We start from the raw sequence: 19,718 nt of genomic DNA, 5'->3' as shown, positions 1-19,718 counted from the left end.
GGGCATTTCACTGAGTAACGAAGCTTTTCATTTAATGGTGTAATTGTGCATAATGTGTTGCTTGGGCAAGTGTCCCGTGGTGAAAGTAACGAAAAAATCAGTTATGATTTCAAATTGGTGAGGATTTGATACGCTTATCAATTAGAGCGTGGTGCCTAATTACGGAACTTTGCTATGGTAAAGATGTCGTGCTGAAAAAGCATAAAACAATGTGCATGTTACTTAACAAGTATTTTGGGGATTTGTTTCGTAAGATAAATCTTGGCTAGTTCGAGATAAAATTTATGGACTTAGACTTCGAGGCTATGGATGACAACAACGCGCTAAAGATCACATTGTTTTACTTTGTAAACAGAATACTAAACGGAAGAAAAAAATATTTTCGAATCAATTTCAAGTTGCTTAACGAGGTAGATGAGATAAATCACTTTTGAAATTGTCTGTGGGGTCATTTGTCGTGGGAAACAATATATGAAAGTCTTGACAATGCATTAAACAGCAAAGGCAAGGAATTTAAGAAGGCTTGCGTAGAAAAACCCAAGTATAAAATTGAAAAATACAATGTTTATAACTTTACATCTGCAGTGCAAGTGTGTGACAAATTTTTTTATAATTTAGTTTTGTAATAATGTATGTTTAATGGTATGTTTTATAATTTTATATCTTTCCTTGTTGAAGGCATGAATTTTTGAAGCGATTGGAGGACTACTATTAGAGTGGGTCGTGAAAACTAAAAGGAAGATTCCTCGAATCTTGCAGTGGAAGCCTATGACTTCTTCCAACAAAAAACTTTGGTAATTCTTTACAGTAATGAAACATTTTACAAACCATCGAACTAGATGCAAAGGAGAAAGCCTCAAAATATTGGAATAATGGAGGATTGCGTGCCATATATCCCAAGTTTAGTCCGTAATGTTGGGTATCTTTTACTGCATCATTTAAAAGATAATCAAAACTTAAAATTTTTTGTTGTGGTATTTACTCATTTTCAATGTTACTTTGTGTAGCACCAACCTTCAATCAACGCACCATCCATTAGAAGGACAAAAGAGGCGGATCATGACACCATGAGCACAACACAAGTGCAGTAAAATCTCGTTGAGGATTAGTTTGCTGTCGACATCCATCACAAATCCAGATATGATTTTGATGACACACATGATTTAAATGTGACTTTTTGATTTAAAAGATCATTTTCTTTTAACATATATAACTGATTTCAGCGCTCTCTCATTACTTTCTTATTTCGTGATAATAGTTAAGGATAAAGCTCTGCAATGATGATCTTATTCAACGGATAGACAAGATGGAGCGTTCCATTTATGAACTAAGGTCGGAGCTTCAGACAGAACGCAGAGAACAACAACAGTATAGAAAAGTAGTCATAAAATTTATGGCTTTATTTAGTGATGGTACTTCCAAGCGCGCATATAGTGATTCTCCAATTGGACACTCGTAAATAGTGAGCAAGTTTCACATGCTCTAGTTATGTTCTTTTAGTTTTAAATTCGATATTAGCTTAATATGTTCATCTTGGTGAATCGACAAGCCCCAGATGATTATGGTCCGTACACTAATACTGGCAATTATGATGATCACACTGCCATATCGTTGTATAGTCTCTGTAAGGACGTATGTGGTGATAGTGTGCAGATCCTCACGGAGGCACCTCCTAGCGTAAGTAAGTTTGGACGTCCGTACAGATCGTCATATGTCTCTAGCAACCCTTACTTAATTCCTTATTTCAAGAGAGTTAGTTAGGAACGTCATACATCCATCCACACTCGAAATAATAGACAGTGAAATTGATGAGAAAACGAATGTGGATATAAATCCGCTTAGGGGCCTAGAAAATCTAAGGCTATCTGAGGAGTTTGATCAGTAGTTTTCTGGTAGAATTTTCGTGGATCGCCCCTTCCAACAGTTCCAAAAATTCTTCGATATACTTTTGGACAATACTTTAATGGGGTGGTTGGGTGACGAGGTAAATGTTATTGATGAGTGGGAAAATATCATGTCGAAACAGATCACGGATGTCGTGTGGTACGTATTGCTACTCAATCTTGTGGATTTTAATTTTGAAACGATTTTAGACATAATAAAGTGATAAATTTATGATTTTTTTATGCAGCTATTCATCCTTGTGAATATGGGTGGTGATCATTAAGTGCTGGCCCGAGTAAACCTTCGCGTGAAGAGGTTACAAATTTACAATCAGAGATAACAATTCATTACAGTCAATACCTTCCTTCTAAGCAAAACCTTTACAACAAGTCTTTCCTTATATCAAAGATTTATTTGATTTAGAGAGCCTTGCTTGGAGTAGACATATTTATTGCCAATAGTCCTTTTCCCTTTAGGCAACTCTATAAGTTCCCAAGTTTAATTTTAATGAAAAGACTTTATTTATTCTCCTATGTTTAATTTCTATTAACCAATTTCCTTACTACGCATAGCTTTAGGGGTGGCAAAAAAGCCCGGGCCGGCCCAAGCCCGCGGGTCTAAAGCCCGGCCCGCAGGGGGTGGGCCTGGATATGGGCCTAAAAATTATAAAGCCCGCATATGTTGGGCCTGGACAAGGGCTTAGCAAAAAAGTCCGGACTTGGCCCGGGCTTTCTAAATTTATGAATAAAAAATAAATTTAATTTAAATAAAAAAGAAAAAAATCAAAATATTAAATTAGTTTAATTTTTTATATTAGTATTTGTTATTTTATTAGGTTGTATTGCTAATATTTAATGTATTTAACTATTATTCTATTTATATATTATATTATTATCTTTAATTTAAATATTTTTCTTAATTTAAAAAATATTTTATAATTAATTTAAAAAGCCCGAGCCCGTCTAAGCCCGGCCCAGGCCCGCCTAGGCCCGGCCCAAGTTCGGCCCGTCCAACTTGGACGGGCTTTTGAAGGGCTTGGACATCATTTAACTAATGTGGGCTTGGGCCTGGGCTTTAAAAAGCCCGGCCCAAGCCCGCAATTTGCCATCCCTACATAGCTTCACTGAAAGTGTTAAGGATATCATCATCAATAATTGAAAATGCATAGGCTACCATCATATCTTCAGTAAGTCATTTGAGTTTATTTACTACTCTTTTTAGTCTCCTTGTTGCTATATTGACATTATCATTTTCTACATCGTCAGTTGTTTTTTTTTCTTTTATGGGACATCAAGAGAAATGACTTTTTCTTCAACTCTTGGGATCACATTCAAAGTTAAACTCTTTTTTTATATAGAACTAACTAGTACATATAGAGTTGTATCAAGCTCCACCTGTTGTAATATCTCATTGGTTTTGTTTTTCAACTATTGAGAACTTAAAACTTTAAACATAGAAGCTTCATTAAAAGTAACATTTCTGTTATACACAAACTTTTTATCTTTGAGATTCCAAAACTTGAAACCTTCAACTTAATCTTTGAATCCCACAAAGATAACTTATGTGATAATAAGCTGGACGCTTAAATACACGAATGGCGTCGTAGTTTTGTGCATGCTTTCCAAACCATATTTCCATAGGATTTTTACCTCCAATTACAATATAAGTCAACTCAACCAGTTTATTAAGTGACTTGTGTATCTCATAGTCTTAACCTAAAATTTTTTATTTAAACAAGTATAAGATAACATACATCATACTTTCTTCAGCAAAGTACAATTTTTTGTTGCAGATTATGTCTCACTGTAAATGTTTTTTAATACTCTTTCTGACATACTTGCAAGAATAGATCAGAAATAAATTCACCCTTATTATCAGATCATAATACTTTGATTTTTTTATCATTTTCAGTCACTATTAGTTTCTTCTATTTCACGAAAAATCTCTAGAACCTCATCATTTGCTCGCATGGTGTACACCCATATACGTCTAGAGAAATCATCAACAAATGAGACAAAAAAATAGTTTCCACCAATTGACGCAGTTTTATTTGGTCCCCAGACATCACTATGAACGTATTCAAGGATCTCATGAATATCGTAATTAACCATATCAAACTTAATCATTATTTTCTTACCTACAATACAATGCTTATAGAAATTTATTTTATGGGTGTTAGTACCTTTCAAAAGTCTATGCTTTATTAGAGTTTGTAGAGACTTTTCTCAATTATATCCCAGTCGTACATGCTATAGTTTGGTGGTGTCACCATGCACTTAAAAAATATTAGCTTTATCTATTGTACCTCATTTAAAACAGTATAAATTATGATATCGAACCCTTTGTAGAATCACCATAGCCCTATATGTGAACTTTATTATGTCATATTTAATTGTAAATTTGTAGCCTTTAACTTCCAAATCATCTACAGAAATTATATTTTTTTAATGCTAGAATATATCTAACTTCTTTCAATTCTTTGACTATTCCATCAAATATTTTGACCCAAATTATTCTTATCCTTATTGTGCGACAAGGTTTATCATTCTTATCATAACTACACCTGATTTTAAATTATGAAAATCTGTAAACTATTCCCTTGTAGGACATAAATGATAGGTTACTTTGGTATCAAGTATCCCCTTACCCAAGTTAGCCACATATGTTGTAGGCATAATACTTAGCGAATAGTCAAAGTCTTCATCTTTATATGTTATATTGGCTGCTACTAGTTTCTTCTTATATTTCTTTTGAACCTTTGGACTTTTTTTTCCTTCAATGACTTTTTTTATGACAAAAGGCACACTCATTTCGAGCTATATTCCTCCTTCTCAAATTAGATCGAGAATTCTTTCCACTGCACTTCTTCTTTTTCTTTATCGTCATTTCTCTTGCTAACAAATATTCAGACGATGTTCTTTCGGATTGTTTATCATTAATGTAAATTTTCAAATTAGTCAATGCCTTGCAGACATCCTTAAAGATGATTATGTTTTTATCATATAACAAGGTAGTCACAAAATGATTATATTTTTCTGAAATGAGTGCAGTAGAATTATAGTCTTGATTTCATCTTTAATACTTTCATCAAGATTCTTTAAATCTGCAAGTAACTTTTTAAATCTTAAGACATGACTGTGCATTGACAGCCCGAGGCTTTATTCGAAAGCCATATACATGACTTATTGTATAAAGGTAATTTTTAGGACTTTTCAACGAGTACTTTTCTTCTAATATACACCACAAAGTCATCGCATACTCCTTATCTTTCACCAGATATTTCACTTCCTTAGTCAAATAAGATCTGATCAGACCACATGCTTTCTTATTCATACGATTCTAAGTTTCTTCGTTATACAAGTGTCTTTTATTTTTCATAACAACATCAAGATTGATTTAAATAAGAGTATCCGTAACTTTGCGCCTCCACATGTCGAAATTAATTTTCCTATCAAACTTTTCAAAATTGATCTTCTGGCCTCTTATAATAGGTGTTGAATGGTGATGTGACAAGTCTTATCTCCCACATGAAGTGTCCCTGGAATAGTCTAGATAGATATCTCCCCGCTTTTGAAAGTTTCATCTTCTACCATTTTCTCAATGAACTATTCTCATTTGATAGATCAGTACATATGAAATGCACGAGGAAACTTCTCAAGAAAGACTGGAAGAATCACACCAGTCCTACTTGAAACCTAAACTCTTTAGTATTTTATCGCTTTTATGACATACTCTTCCTAGACATACACAAATCCACACTACTATACAAGCTACTAATCCTCACAAGTATGAACTGTTGGTTTTATCGTATTCGTGAACTATATCGTATGTGTGAACATTTTTGTATACATGTACAATACCTATGTGTGAACAATACCATCCACCCCGACTACAAACCGTTGACTTTGATACCACTTGTTTTGTGTGAAATGCAGAATCAAATGTATTAAATAATCATAAAAAATAAAGGATATAATAATTTAACGTGATTCGATAATTTTGCTTACATCCACCGGAGCAAGAGAAAATAATTGTATTACTAACAATTATTTGAGTACAATATTTAAGTGAAGAAATTTCACTTTCGAGAACCTAAATGCACTAAGTACTCTCACACACACTTGAAAGGAAAGAACCTCTCAATTGCTCACACTCAACAATTCTTCACTTGAATTATTTCTTTCAAATTTTGGGATGATATAGATTGAAGAAATGACCTTTATTTATAGGTTTCAAGCTTGCACTAGTGCACCTAACTCTTTAATTACATTTCAATGATTTCAGCCACCTCCAAATGCATTTGAACAATTTCAGCAAAAAAAAAAAATCTTGCATCCAAATAAGTATTCATAATTTTGCAAAAGTGTTCATGCCCCTTTTGATTTTAATACGGAAAATGGAGAATGGAACCTTAGAGAGAGAGATAGAGAGAAAGAGTGGGTGTGCGTGAAGGAGAGAGATTAAACATTAAATATCAACTCCTTGGAGTAGAGTAATGATAAATATCCTAAATTTTTGGGATAAAAAATTTGAAATGTGTAGCACTGCTCTTAGAAGTATTTGGGGACTCAAAAATTTAGTGGTTGTTAAATTAAACATTAGATTAATAGATTTGATCATCCAAAGTAATAAATGACAAATGTAAAAAGTTTGAAAAAAATAGTCAAATTCAAGATCAATAAAAAATCAAAATCCATAAATATATTTTGTGGTTTCTAGTCCACTTTACGTATATTTCTTGTGCTAGTTCTTTTAAGTATACTGTTGATTTCTACTGATTAAATCTTGCCATGTCTTCCCCTAATTAGTTGTATCGTTATTCTTTTTTTCCTTCAAACATATTTTCCTCAAGATCTGTCAAGATTAATTCGATAATAATAATTAAAACTAAAAAAAATGGAAAACCTTAAATAAAATGTACCTTTTCTTTAGTTTTTTTTTTTTTTATGTACTGGGTACCAATGTGGTCCAGAAAACTTCAACCACCTTAGAAATTTGCCTTGGTGCTGATATCCTTTCCCAAACTTGGACATCACGGAGCCACACAAGAGCAAAAGCTAGCGCACAAAACTACAAAAAACGTGCATCTACCTGTAGACACGCTTTCTAGTTCCATTACAATCATCAGTTATCACCACAACTTTTTATGCTGTTGCATGTCGGCATCTTTCACCAGAAAAATGTGCCTACTGCCTACATAGGACGCAACTTTAACATTAATTATACTTTTGATATGTGAGGCCAGAGTCATGGTACAAGAAATTTTTTTTTTCCTTCTTTTTGAAGAATAATCCTAGATACCTTGTTGTGTTCGAGACAAGTTTTGTTTTTCACGTTTTCTATATATGAAAGAAGGATTTTGTTATGTTACATTGAATGTACCATACACAATCAACAAGAACCACACAATTATGTGGATCCCATAATTTGTGTGGTTCTTGTGGATTGTGTATGGTACATTCAATGTAACATAGGGGCTCCCATAAAAGAAATGCAACAAGCAACGGACTCAGTCACCTTTCGTATTGACTGGCATAATTATGTTCGTTTTCTACGCAATCATCGCAGCTTGTTTTGAAATAATTAATAATCCTCTCAATTTGGAAATGGTGAATACAAACATAAGGCAATCCCTATCTTACATGCATGTAAGATAGGGGATCCCAAACATAAATACATCCATAGAAAAAGTAACCATTAAATAACATGTGCTCAGACTTTAGCAAAAACGAAAATATACTACTACAAATAAATTAATATGAGAGCAAAAGCCTTACTGAATTCTCCAATACCAATAATTGTGAGCTTGAGTTCATATAATTCGATGGTTTAGGATGATATCATCCTAACCATCCTCTCCAGTGGTCACAAAACCACAAAGACTATTTTAACTTCTTTTGATCAATTTTATGATGCGCCACCATCATGGTCCCACATGGACATGCAGCAAAATTGTCCTTCGGCCTCTTCTAGTTAATGAAAAGATGATATTAAATTGTTGAGGGCGACCCGTCATCTTATTAATGTGGCTGAAGATGGAGAGTGAGATAACACGTACAGGGCCAGTTTTATGAAGCGTCTGAGCACTTCAATCTTAGTAGCTTGCTAAAAATTTGACATCCACATGCTTGGCATCAGCTGTGCCACATTTTTCAGTATTTAAAAGGGCATCTTCTAAAATGAAAGAACCACTTTACTTGCTTCCTCTTATTATACAGGACTAGCAAATTCTATAGATAGTTTCATAATATTTATACAGAAGCCTTCACACCTTGGAATACATATATATGAAAAATGTTTTGTGTGAAAGGATTAAGCGAATCAGGTCGTCTCACATCTGTTCCTTCTAAGTATTTCTTTGAAAAAGATCTTAATGATGATTGCATAAACTCAGAAGCAGAAACAATCCCCATCATAGACTTTTCCATGCTTACTTCTGGTTCTCCGGAACAACGTTACAAGACAATCCAAGCCATCGGCAATGCATGCCTCAAATGGGGTTTCTTTGAGGTAAAATATTTATTATTGTAATTATTCAACAGCGGTATATATATGTATGCTCTTGAATATATAAGTAAGTATGTTAATACAGGTATTATGCATATATAATTAAGTTTCGATGATATTTATACTATAATTAATACTAGGTAATTAATCATGGAGTACCGAACACATTGCGAGATGAGATGATAAGGGCAAGTGAAAGTTTCTTCGATCTGTCGGACGAGCAAAAGAGAGAGTACGCAGGAAAGAAGCTGTTTGATCCAATAAGATGGGGGACAAGCTTCAACGTTAATGTCGACAAGACATTATTCTGGAGGGATTACCTGAAGATCCACGTCCATCCCCAGTTCAATGCTCCTCAAAACCCTCTTGGCTTCAGGTATATATCTCAAAATTAATCTTCAATTCTTTTGTACGTATTTGAGGCCTTCTCAAGTCTCTGTGTTGAAACGTCTGATCTTAATTTCCCCACATATTTATTTTGCACATCCATAGGCATGACATAGTAATTAATTAATTTGGACTTCCTTAGTAGATATCCATCCAAAATATTTGGGATGAAGGTGTGGATATTTTAAAAATTATCTATCTTGACCAACAAAGCGTTGGTTCGTGTTGGCTCCACTGGCAATGGAGTCTCCTTAAGTGGCTTGACTGGGTTTGCTCCCCAGTTCAAGTCGCAGGGAAGTCTCATTTGTTGAGAGAACTTGTACCTCCTGGTTCAAGCAGGGACTCTAGTCTGGGTTGTGGTACGGGCTTAAAGATGCCTCCCACAGTTGGGGCCCTCCTCAGGATACCTCGTGATTAAGACAAAAAAAAATATATCTATCTTGTTATTGGACGGACATGAGTATTACTTTTCATCTGATATCCATCAATTACTTAAAATCGAGTGACATGTTCATATTAGCCTTTGCTAAAAGTATAATAATATACTTATAAATTGTAATTTTTTATTTTTTATTTTTGTATCTAATAAATATAAATTTAATTGTAATATTTATGAAAACAGTTAATTACAGCCGTTGAAAACACAGTCGGCATCTTTGAATTCTATCTCTCAAGATCTATTCGATGGTGGCATCATCGGTGTTAGAGGAGTAGCGGAGGCGCCAGCCAAAGTCACGATTGTACTCTTGATGGCGCCTAGTTACAGTGCATCGCCTACTAATTAGGCAATTGGAGCGGCATGGCATCCTCTCCAATTCAATAGGTAATGCACCGTAACTCACTGCTGTTTGACAGCGGCGGTATGGTGTAATCCTTTGGCCAATGCTTCTGGCATCTCCGCTACTCCTTTGACGTCGATGATGACACCATCATATAGATTGCGAGAAATAGAGTTTAACAATGCCTGCCAATTGTGTTGTCAACAGCTACCTTTTAATTTTTTTTGGCGAGTCACCAGCGACAATAACCTGTTGCAAATTTTTTGTTTACTTTTTATATTTAGTTTATAATAATTATAACTAATGAATTAAATTCCAAAATTTAAATGTATTCAATATTAATATATGCTAACACAAATTTTTAAAAAGATAGCTTAATATATTAATATTATTTTTTAATTTTAAATATACCAATTTGATGTCGACAAACATCCATATCCATATGGATAAAATTTAAATCCATATCTAGTATCTACAATTAGATATGGATGTGGACGTGTTTATCAAGAACAATTATGGATTTACACGTGGATGAATAATATCCATATTTAAGTAGATATTTTCCATCTCTTCTTAAGGGATGATACCATTGGATAGATCTCTTGAAATAATAATAGTGTTCGAGGGTCCTTCCTATTTCTTGGTGGGGGAGTCCGAGCCAAAATTGAAAATTTGTGAGGTAAGGATCCTTTCGTAATTTTTTTTTCTCTCCTAGTCTTTCTGAATAAAATAAGTGGCTAAAATTATATTTTAAATTTTGATATTAAAAATCAAACCCCTTTTTTTCACTTTATTTATAATTAAGTTAATTATTCGCTAAATTTATTGGGGTAACACTAAGAGATGATCCTCATCAAGTTTGTAAGTAAAAAGTCGCAAGGGTAAAACTTTTGAGGCCCGAAATCTAAAACAAGTATGTAAATATGGGTAAAATATTAAATTATTTTACTGATTAAATTTAGAAATATGGGTCGGCAAATGTCAGGCCCTCAACATCATGATTGCCAAACTAGAAATTGATTGGTTCAAATTTTGAACCAAAGTCAAACCGATTGGGTCAAATTGAGCATTTTTGCTCACCTTTAATTACAGAGATATCATTTGTCTATATGTTTTGGCACAAGATGTAGCTCCACACCTATTGGTGGGAATTATACAATTTATGTTTCGTTTTTACTTTTAAAAAAAGGTTAATTAATTTGGTTGATTTAATTTGGCACAAGATGTAGCTCCACACCTATTGGTGGGAATTATACAATTTATGTTTCGTTTTTACTTTTAAAAAAAGGTTACTTAATTTGGTTGATTTAATTTGCTTTCTAACCATTTATGATTTTCTTTTAATTATTATATTCTTACAGTAAAACCATACAAGAATATTGCAAAAGAGTTCGAGAATTGGCCAATGAATTACTGAAAGGGATTATGGAAAGCTTAGGATTGGAAGAAAGCTATATACAAAAGGCAATGGATCTTGAGACAGACTCTCATCAGTTGCTTGTCGTCAATTTATACCCTCCTTGTCCACAGCCAGAAGTAGTGATGGGGCTGCCTCCTCATTCGGATCATGGCCTCTTAACCATCCTTATGCAGAATGACCATGTAGGTCTTCACGTACGGCACGATGGCAAATGGATTCCCGTCAATCCTCCACCCGGCTCTTTCGTAGTCAACATAGGAGACCACATGGAGGTAATTCTTTCAAACCATTTTTATTTATATCTTCACTCAACACATTCTCTCTATGTGTGTGTGTCTATATATATATATATATATATATATATATATATATAGATACATAGATAAATAGATATAAGTCAATACAATTATTGATGCAGTGTGGTCTTCAACAGAAAACTCTACAACGAATTTGACACAGCGAAAGAATAAAAGATGTAGGTGATTGATAGATAGGAATATTTTCAATACTTCGTTGATTCTTGATAATATTAGAATAAAGAAATAAACTAAATTAACATTGATTCTAAGAATACCCACGAATCTACATGTTAAAACTCATTGATTCTACAAAACACCAAGAAATAACAAGAGTATAACTCAAACCAAGAGCTTATTCCATGAAATAATAATAATAAATAATCAAGACACTCGTATAAAACCTACAAAAGACACATATTTATACTAACTATAACTTTTTTTAATTTGAATAAAAAATCGTTTTCAATAAGGCTCATACCTAAATTAGTAATACAACTTAAATAAGTTATGCCTAGGCAATGAAATTTTAAATAGGAAACCAAATTAAACTATAATACAAATTAATTAAGATATCCTAAATATCATAAATTTCAATCTAATTGGGATATCTTCAATTTCTTGCTTTGCATCAAGCCATCAATTATTCAATAATATTTAGGGTTTTAATCACCCCAAGCATTGATGTTTGAAAAAAGAAACTAAATAGGCATATAGTTTTAAAAATATATATCACCTAAATGAGAATTCTAGAATACATCAAAGGTGATATTTAGTCAAACAACAAGCTAATGATATTATGATAGGTGTGCATTTATTTTGAAAAATCATCATGATATTAAATTAAATTATACATGTCACGATTCATTGATTGATTATATTACCTCTGATATATTCTAAGATTTCTCAACTTAAGTTAGCCTCTTTATCATTTACATTTTGTTTCATTAAAGTTCTAAACAAATTTTCACAGTTATAGAAACCAATGAGATCGATTTAAGGCTATTTTAGTCCATTCTGATTGAGGTGCTTTAATATTCAAATGTGTGACACGTCTAAACTCTAAAGGGTTTAAAGTAACTAAGGTAAGTATTAATTATGGTATAAAATACTCGAGTTAACAAAACTTATGTACCATCTTTATTAATTGGGATGGAGTTATTTCGACTTAAATTTTTGAAAAAAATTTGAGTATGTATATTGAAAGTTAACCTAACATTTAATGATGGCTAATTGTATAGTGTATATGTTTATGTATATATAACCACTTAAAATTGTATTTTGGATATAGATACTAAGTAACGGAAAGTACAAAAGCGTGTTGCACAGAGCAGTAGTGAACGGCAAAGCAACAAGAATCTCCGTTGCAACGGCACACGGGCCTCCTCTTGACACGGTCGTGGGCCCTGCTCAGGATTTGCTTGACAATGAGAACCGACCCCCGTTGTATCGTGGGATCAAATATAGAGAGTATTTGCAGCTTCAACAGAGCAATCAACTGAAAGGGAAATCCTGCTTGGACCACGTCAAAGTCAATATCAATGATACGTGTTGCAAATAAATTTGTTTAATTATCACTTTCCAGATGAAATGATTGTGATGTGCTGCTTTATAATTTATTTGTAATAAGAGATGTAAATTAAATAAATTCTATTACTTGTTATGTTAATGGAAGATAATTGATTAAACTCTAACATATAATTGGATGTGGCCCGCTCAAAGCTTTAATTTTGTCATATTTATTATTTCCCCTCCCTTGTTTTTCTAACTTATGCAATACGGTCATTTCCTTCTGAAAAATGAAAGCTCAACAACTCCATCAACGCTGTCCCATTGCATCAAAAGTACTCGGCCTTTTCGTTTCTTTAATTTTCCAGGGGTTCAATCAAGTTGTCTAAGGCGCACATGATTGTGTCTGATTTATATAAATAGTTGAAGCAGTCAAAATGGTTCTTGTGCGCCATCCATCTCGAGGATTTGTAAAAGTAATTAAGAAATTGTCTGTAGAAAGGCGCTTTTAAGTACATATATACTTTCTCCTGCATTTTTTCACACATACATTCACCCGTATATGTTTTTTATTAGTAATTGGAATGTGTTGAAATTGAAATGAACTGTAATTAGAATGGGCTAAAATAGGAATAATTAATAAGAATCGTAATAAATTATTTATTTTAACTATAAAAATTAGAATCAGAATGAACTGCATTACCATTAAAATGTTTATTTTGTCTGGAATCGAAACAAATCGTTGCAAGTTAATAAAATAATCTATTATTGTCATCACTTGTTATAATAATTGTGATGATTATTTTTTTAAATAATTATTGTTAATAACAACAACAACAATAATACTTTCTCAAATATACATATATTAGAGGTTTTTTTTTTTTTTATCTACTCGTATACAACCATATACACCATACTTGAACAAAGGTATACAATATTTTCTTATATTACTCAAATTATTGAACAAAATGTCAATAATTAGTGTTGGTATTCAATTTGCAATTTGTTTTAAACTGGTGTAAACGTTGACACTTGACAATAGACTGGCTCAACCATTGACAACATTATTAAGCAATCTTTATACGTTTCTTACGCGTGTATTTTCACTTGTGTCTATTTAGATCACAAAATTCTCCCAAGTCCACCCATCTCCGTTGAATTAATGGGCCGCCTAAAGCAGCTAAGAATTTTCAATGGCGTCCTCAAAGACAAAGCCTCCTTAATCAAAACAACATTATCAACCAAACGCCAGACCTCCTTCATCCGCCGTGCAATCCTCCGAGCCACCACCCACGGCTCGTCTTCTCCACCGTCTATTAATCGCATCGACGCCGTAATATCCTCCGGCAACGGGTCCCGCCCCAGGGCATGCGCATGCATCCAAGCTCTCATGGACCGCCTGCATGGCACGCGCGATACTTTTGTTGCCCTAAAGTGTCTGTACACAATCCATAATATCATTACAAAGGATTCGTTTATTTTAAAAGATCAGCTTTCCATATTTCCAACTCTCGGCGGCCGAAACTTTCTTAATCTGTCTGAATTTCATGATGATTCGGACCCAGAATCGTGGGAGCTGTCTGCATGGATAAGATGGTACGCGACCGTCTTGGAGCAAAATTTAACGGTGTCTAGGGTTTTAGGTTATCACCTTTCATCTTCTGATTCCAAGAAGAATCATAAGGACAAAGAAGAGAAGATTTTTGCTTTGTTAAGCTCAGATTTGTTGATAGAGATAGATGCTCTTGTAGGGTTTGTTCAAGAGATAAGCAACGTGCCCAACTCGTTGCATCTTCAAAGGAACAATCTGGTGTACGAGATTGTGAGATTGGTCAGTGAAGATTACAGACTAATACAACGTGAAATCTCCCTCCGAGTTGTTGAACTTGATGAGAGAATGACGAGTTTAAGTGTTGATCAGTTGACTTTGTTCATGAGTGCTTTGAAGAAATTTGAAGATTGTAAAGAGAGATTGTCATTGTTATTTGTGAATAGGAAGAAGAATGATGGACTGTGGCACCTGATTGGCGAAACAAAGATGAAAATCGAGACGATGATGAATAAAAAGGCAGAGGAGATGGCTTTAGTGAGAATAATGAAAAGGGACGAGACAAGGGAGTGGTCCCGACAGCCGTTCCGGTTCACATCCGACGGTTCATGGTTGGGCTTGGACCGGGTTTCTTTAACTGTATCTACAGTTAGATGACCTGTACAAATGAACCCGGTTTCTCATTTTGCTGCTGCATAGATCGGTTATTTTGTTTGACTGAATTTTATGTTAATTAGGTGTGAAAAAATAATACTTTGTTAATAGAAAATAGAATATGGACGTAACCGGGTTTCCCTAATGTAATACAATGGGAATTTCTTCATAATTCTTGATGTTTAGATTTTTGTGGTGCTATAAATTTTAATGTGTGTATATCACTGATTTCTCATATTTTTCTTATTTGTTTCTTTTTCCCTAAAAAATTACTCTAAAGGTTAGTTCATTCTTGAATGTTGATGTTGTGTTTTCCAAAATATTTTTTTCATTATTTTGTGGTACAGAGATATTATGCCAAACTAATGGGGAATAAATCTCGACTAAGTATATAGACTTGAGGTAAAAATAATTTATTTTTTTAGTGTATTAATTAGGACGCCTGTGCCAATTATGGAGTTAATCCTTATGATTGATCTAACTTTTATATATATCGCATTATTCTTGATATTTAACATATAAATCAAATGGTAATTAGCTCAAACTCTAGAAACTCAAGCAGTATTTACCCGCTAACGCAATCTTTTAGCAAATAAACATCAATTTTGATTACTGTCAATGAAGTGTTCAATTGCATATGATTCATGATAATTCTGGACGCACGATGAGAAGTTCACAGAGGAAGAAACCAAATAAATACAGAAGCATGACCCCGAAGCCAGCTGACACTGAGAGTTGGACACCAAAAAAGGCTTGTCTCTAGAATCCAGTCCATGCCAAACGGCACCAACCCAACATATTGTAACCAAAAAGCCCAAGAAACAAACCCACCCAACAAATAATTAATTAGAGTAAGAGGCTATTTGTTAAATGTCTGAAGTATGATATTTTATTAATTTCATACCTTTTTTAAAATTTACTTGTTAGTTTTTTGGAACTTATGTATTCTTTTCAGACATTTACATCTGAATAGAAAAAGTAAACTTTTGTGACTTTTATCTGAATGGAAAAATGTCTGAATGACAAGTAAATGTTATATTCCAAAAATATCTCTGTAAAATAACTTATTTCCTAAACTATAAAATGTAATCCTCTTTTTTTGTTTTAATTTACAACGACATAAATGTCAAACAACCAAGTTTAAGATATTTTTTATTGTAAAAGCAAACAAGATATCACTTATATTCAGATATTAAAAAAAGAAAAACAAACATGTCATTCAGATTTTCGTATTAAGACTCATTCAGACTTTAAAAAAATTCAGACCCATTTAGATTTCAAATAAAAAAATAAACGTTATATAAGTCTTTTGACACTCCGCAAAATTCCACTTAAAACACTCTTTTAATTGAAATTATTTGAATAACCTAACACAAATTAATTCATTTCTTATTATGAATGAGAATTAAACATTAAATATATTATTCTTTTAACAATTTTTTTTACAATTCACTCAATTTCATAATTTATATTTATATTTCAAACTATAATTAAAAATATTTTTTAAAAAATTCCTAGCAATTTAGATGTATAAAGATAAATCATATAATTAAAAAAATTTAAGATAAATTTAATGTTTTAGGATTTGTATGTAATTTAAAGAAATATTGTTTGGGTAAAATTTTATAGAACGGTAATTAATTTTAATACATGGATTTATATTTTATTAATAAAACTGAACATATTTTAGGAAATAACATCCAAAAAGAGTTTTATAAGAATTGGATAGGTGTCAAAAGCTCCACTCAATTAATTATACCGCTTATCAACCTTCAATTATAATTTCTAAAAGTAAGTTTACGATAAACTGTCTCAACATATGAGCCAACTTAATAAAATCGTATCACCTGTTTTTATTTTAATTTTTAATTTTCCACTATCACTGTAGTAACTAGTAATTGATTAATATTCAGATAAATGTGCATGTATTAACATTTAAGAAATTAAGAGGATGAACTTAGGAAAGTTTCACTCTATGAACATTATTGTAGAATATTAATTTTTAATTTCATTTTTTCCAACTATTGATCGCTAGTTAATTGGATCTAAATGTTTGAAGTTTCACTAAAAAATTATGCTTTTTATAATTGAATTTAAAATTTGGACTTGTTTATGCAAGATAATGTCCTCAACAATAAATACAACAGCCGCAATAAATAAAAGATAACGAGCTGAAAGCAGTAAATCCAGCTTGCTATAGCTTTAGACCATGTGAGAGGAAAATAAATGAAAAATTACACGGAAATGTGACTAAAAATCAGTTTCCACAGACTAATTAATTATTAATTTACTCTCCGCATACTGAAGATCGTTACACAATCCAGTTTTAATAGCAGAAGAATATCATAACCAGCTAATTAAATTTGTATTAACAATTTTCATTCTCTTCATCCGGTTTGTAAAGTTTCACGGACCGCATGTTTAGAGGCTGTAATGGTCTTGCATTAGTATTCGATTCCTGCAAAGTTGAGAGTTTATGTATTTAAGATTTTATTTACTAGTTATAAAATATAAGTGGGTAAATATAAACTTGTTACGCGAAACGAACTTACATCATGTACGGCTACACGAAGTACTCTCACTTGCTCTCTTGTCACGCTCCTCACCTGAAATGAGAGTTAAGTGAAATAAGATGCAAATAATTAATTAAACGTTAACAACAAATTAAATCTTGAGGATTAATTAGTTTTAAAAAGCTATAATTGTGGCAAACCTTTCTAACAATAGTCCACGTAACATTTTCTGTGCAGGGAGGAACTGTAAGAGAGCCAATGTATCTGTAATATTTTGAGCTGCCAATCTTTATGGCCCTTGGATCAATAACACCAACTGTTGCATCTCTTTCATTTGAACCCGAAATGTTTCTTAAATGATCCGATATCTGATTAAAAATTGAAAGAGAAAATAAGCGAAAAAAAGCTGATGGGCGAGCCAAATTAAAATTTAAGACGGCACGATTTGGTCCCTCGGTAATCTACCGATGCCAAGAAAGAATCAGGTCTTCCAATCTTGTACACGATTCCTACGACAGCAACTTTGCCATCATGGCTCTCATGAACCATGTGAGCCTCCAGAGCAAATCTGCAGTTAAATTATATTGGAAAGATGTTAAAGAAGAATGTTCTCCCATTTTATTTAGTTCATAACTAGCTGATGTTTAAGTTGTTATATATATTGTGAACATTTATTTATTTATTTTTAAAAAAAAGGTACCTCTTGCCATCGATGGTGTGCTCCGAAGGTGAGTGCCAGTGGCACTGTTGCAATACATATTTAGTTCCATTTATCAAAATAGTTCCTGCACCGCCTTTCCATTGTAACTGCATCCAAAAATAATAATTCAAAGGGATTAATTAACCTTCCTAGCTATATATATATATATATATTTTATTTCACCGAATTCAATTCAAATAATAATAAATAAATAAATAATTTTCATTTTGGTACATTCTAATTTAATTTACGTCACCATAATATCATGGCCCCTATTCCTGAGAGTGGCATTAGAAGGCTTGTAACTTCTTTTAAGCCTTCCTAAATGGGAAACTACTACAACTCTTTCATTCAACAGATCGATGGGAGACTGCATTGTTCCATTTTTACAAGCACTCCATTCGCTATGAATCTCTCCCCATCGATCTGGCCCATGCTCACCTCCTTTTTCATAATTGAACTCCTTCTCTTCATCTGCATGCCCATCATAAAATCATTTTTAAATTTACAAAGAAAATTAAACAATTGCAACCAAGAGAGAGATACTGCTGTATGTATATATGCGGCATGCATTCATTAGATTACTAAAACACGAAGATCAGGATACACATTGCATACAGTTGCACGTAACAAGATGATCAAGAAAGGTTGTCCGAAAGTTGATATTTTTTAAATAGTAATTGTAGGAAAAAAAAAAAAAAAAAGATGTGAGAAAGATGGAAAAGAAAGGAGTTAATTTCAACTTTCTGGCCAATATAATTCTTACCAAATTCTTTAGACATTGCTGAGCCTGAAAGCAAAAGAATAACAGCAAAGAAACGATAAAACAAGAGTTCGGTTGCAAGTTTCTCCATTTTTTTTTTTTTAGCTTTTCAAGACTTAATTAACACATGTATTTGATTAACTGCCCACTAGCTATCAGAGATTCTCTGCTTATATACCCTCCATTCCGATATGAATGCACTAAAGGTTTCTTTATTGTAATAAAAAAGAATTTTCGTAATTCTTTTCAAGGTCATATGAGAAGGGGCTTGCTAACCATATTATACCAAAGAATCTTGTGTATCCTTCCAATTGACTAAGGTCTCCGATGACGAATCTAGGGTTGATAACAACATTATAAGGTTAATTTGTATATAAATCTGTTCGTTAATTGGATGCATTATCAGGTTCGTTACTTCCATCCCCAAACGTTTGAATAAGGTAATTAAAGATCGATAACTTGGAGGAAATGTAAAATCTTATATAATTAAATAAAAATCACTTGTCGGACAAAAAACATCGAGCAAGAAACATCTAAATTTGGACGTTTGTCCTGGTCGGTTTTGTATTATAAAACAAATGATACTCAAACTTGTCATTATCTTTTATGGATTTTGTTTTTAATGTAAAATTAAGCAGGCGCTAAAGAACTGGTCCAATCTGTTTTTATTTATTTTGATTTTCTGAAAATTTTTTATTCGATCTATTATCTCGAAATACACAAAATATTAAATTAGCCATACTAATATATTGTTAAT

General features: G+C 32.8%; 3 protein-coding genes across 3 annotated transcripts; 2 read left to right on the top strand and 1 right to left on the bottom strand.

Moving 5' to 3' along the window:
* Nucleotides 1–7,958: 7,958 nt before the first annotated feature.
* Nucleotides 7,959–12,974, top strand: LOC102613536 (2-oxoglutarate-dependent dioxygenase 19-like). The gene is made up of 4 exons (XM_006472474.2): nucleotides 7,959–8,394; nucleotides 8,532–8,767; nucleotides 10,919–11,249; nucleotides 12,565–12,974. Exons 1-4 carry the CDS (start codon nucleotides 8,179–8,181, stop codon nucleotides 12,832–12,834), a joined length of 1,053 nt encoding a protein of 350 aa, XP_006472537.2. The 5' UTR covers nucleotides 7,959–8,178; the 3' UTR covers nucleotides 12,835–12,974.
* An 805-nt stretch (nucleotides 12,975–13,779) lies between these two features.
* Nucleotides 13,780–15,222, top strand: LOC102613248 (putative clathrin assembly protein At4g40080). The gene has a single exon (XM_006472473.4). The coding sequence runs from the start codon at nucleotides 13,945–13,947 to the stop codon at nucleotides 14,986–14,988; it is 1,044 nt and encodes a 347-aa protein (XP_006472536.2). The 5' UTR covers nucleotides 13,780–13,944; the 3' UTR covers nucleotides 14,989–15,222.
* Nucleotides 15,223–17,353: 2,131 nt separating this feature from the next.
* On the bottom strand, nucleotides 17,354–19,146 carry LOC102617556 (alpha carbonic anhydrase 7-like). Its single transcript, XM_006472939.2, has 8 exons — nucleotides 19,140–19,146; nucleotides 18,965–18,988; nucleotides 18,455–18,672; nucleotides 18,199–18,305; nucleotides 17,964–18,066; nucleotides 17,699–17,866; nucleotides 17,538–17,591; nucleotides 17,354–17,443 (listed from the first exon to the last, which is right to left on the bottom strand). The coding sequence occupies exons 1-8, from the start codon at nucleotides 19,144–19,146 to the stop codon at nucleotides 17,354–17,356; spliced, it is 771 nt and encodes a 256-aa protein (XP_006473002.2).
* Nucleotides 19,147–19,718: the final 572 nt, after the last annotated feature.

This window comes from Citrus sinensis, chromosome 5, assembly GCF_022201045.2.
Source record: "Citrus sinensis cultivar Valencia sweet orange chromosome 5, DVS_A1.0, whole genome shotgun sequence".
Taxonomy (NCBI): domain Eukaryota; kingdom Viridiplantae; phylum Streptophyta; class Magnoliopsida; order Sapindales; family Rutaceae; genus Citrus; species Citrus sinensis.
The sequence above is the reverse complement of the archived record's forward strand: the minus strand, read 5'-3'. Positions and strand labels throughout refer to the sequence as shown.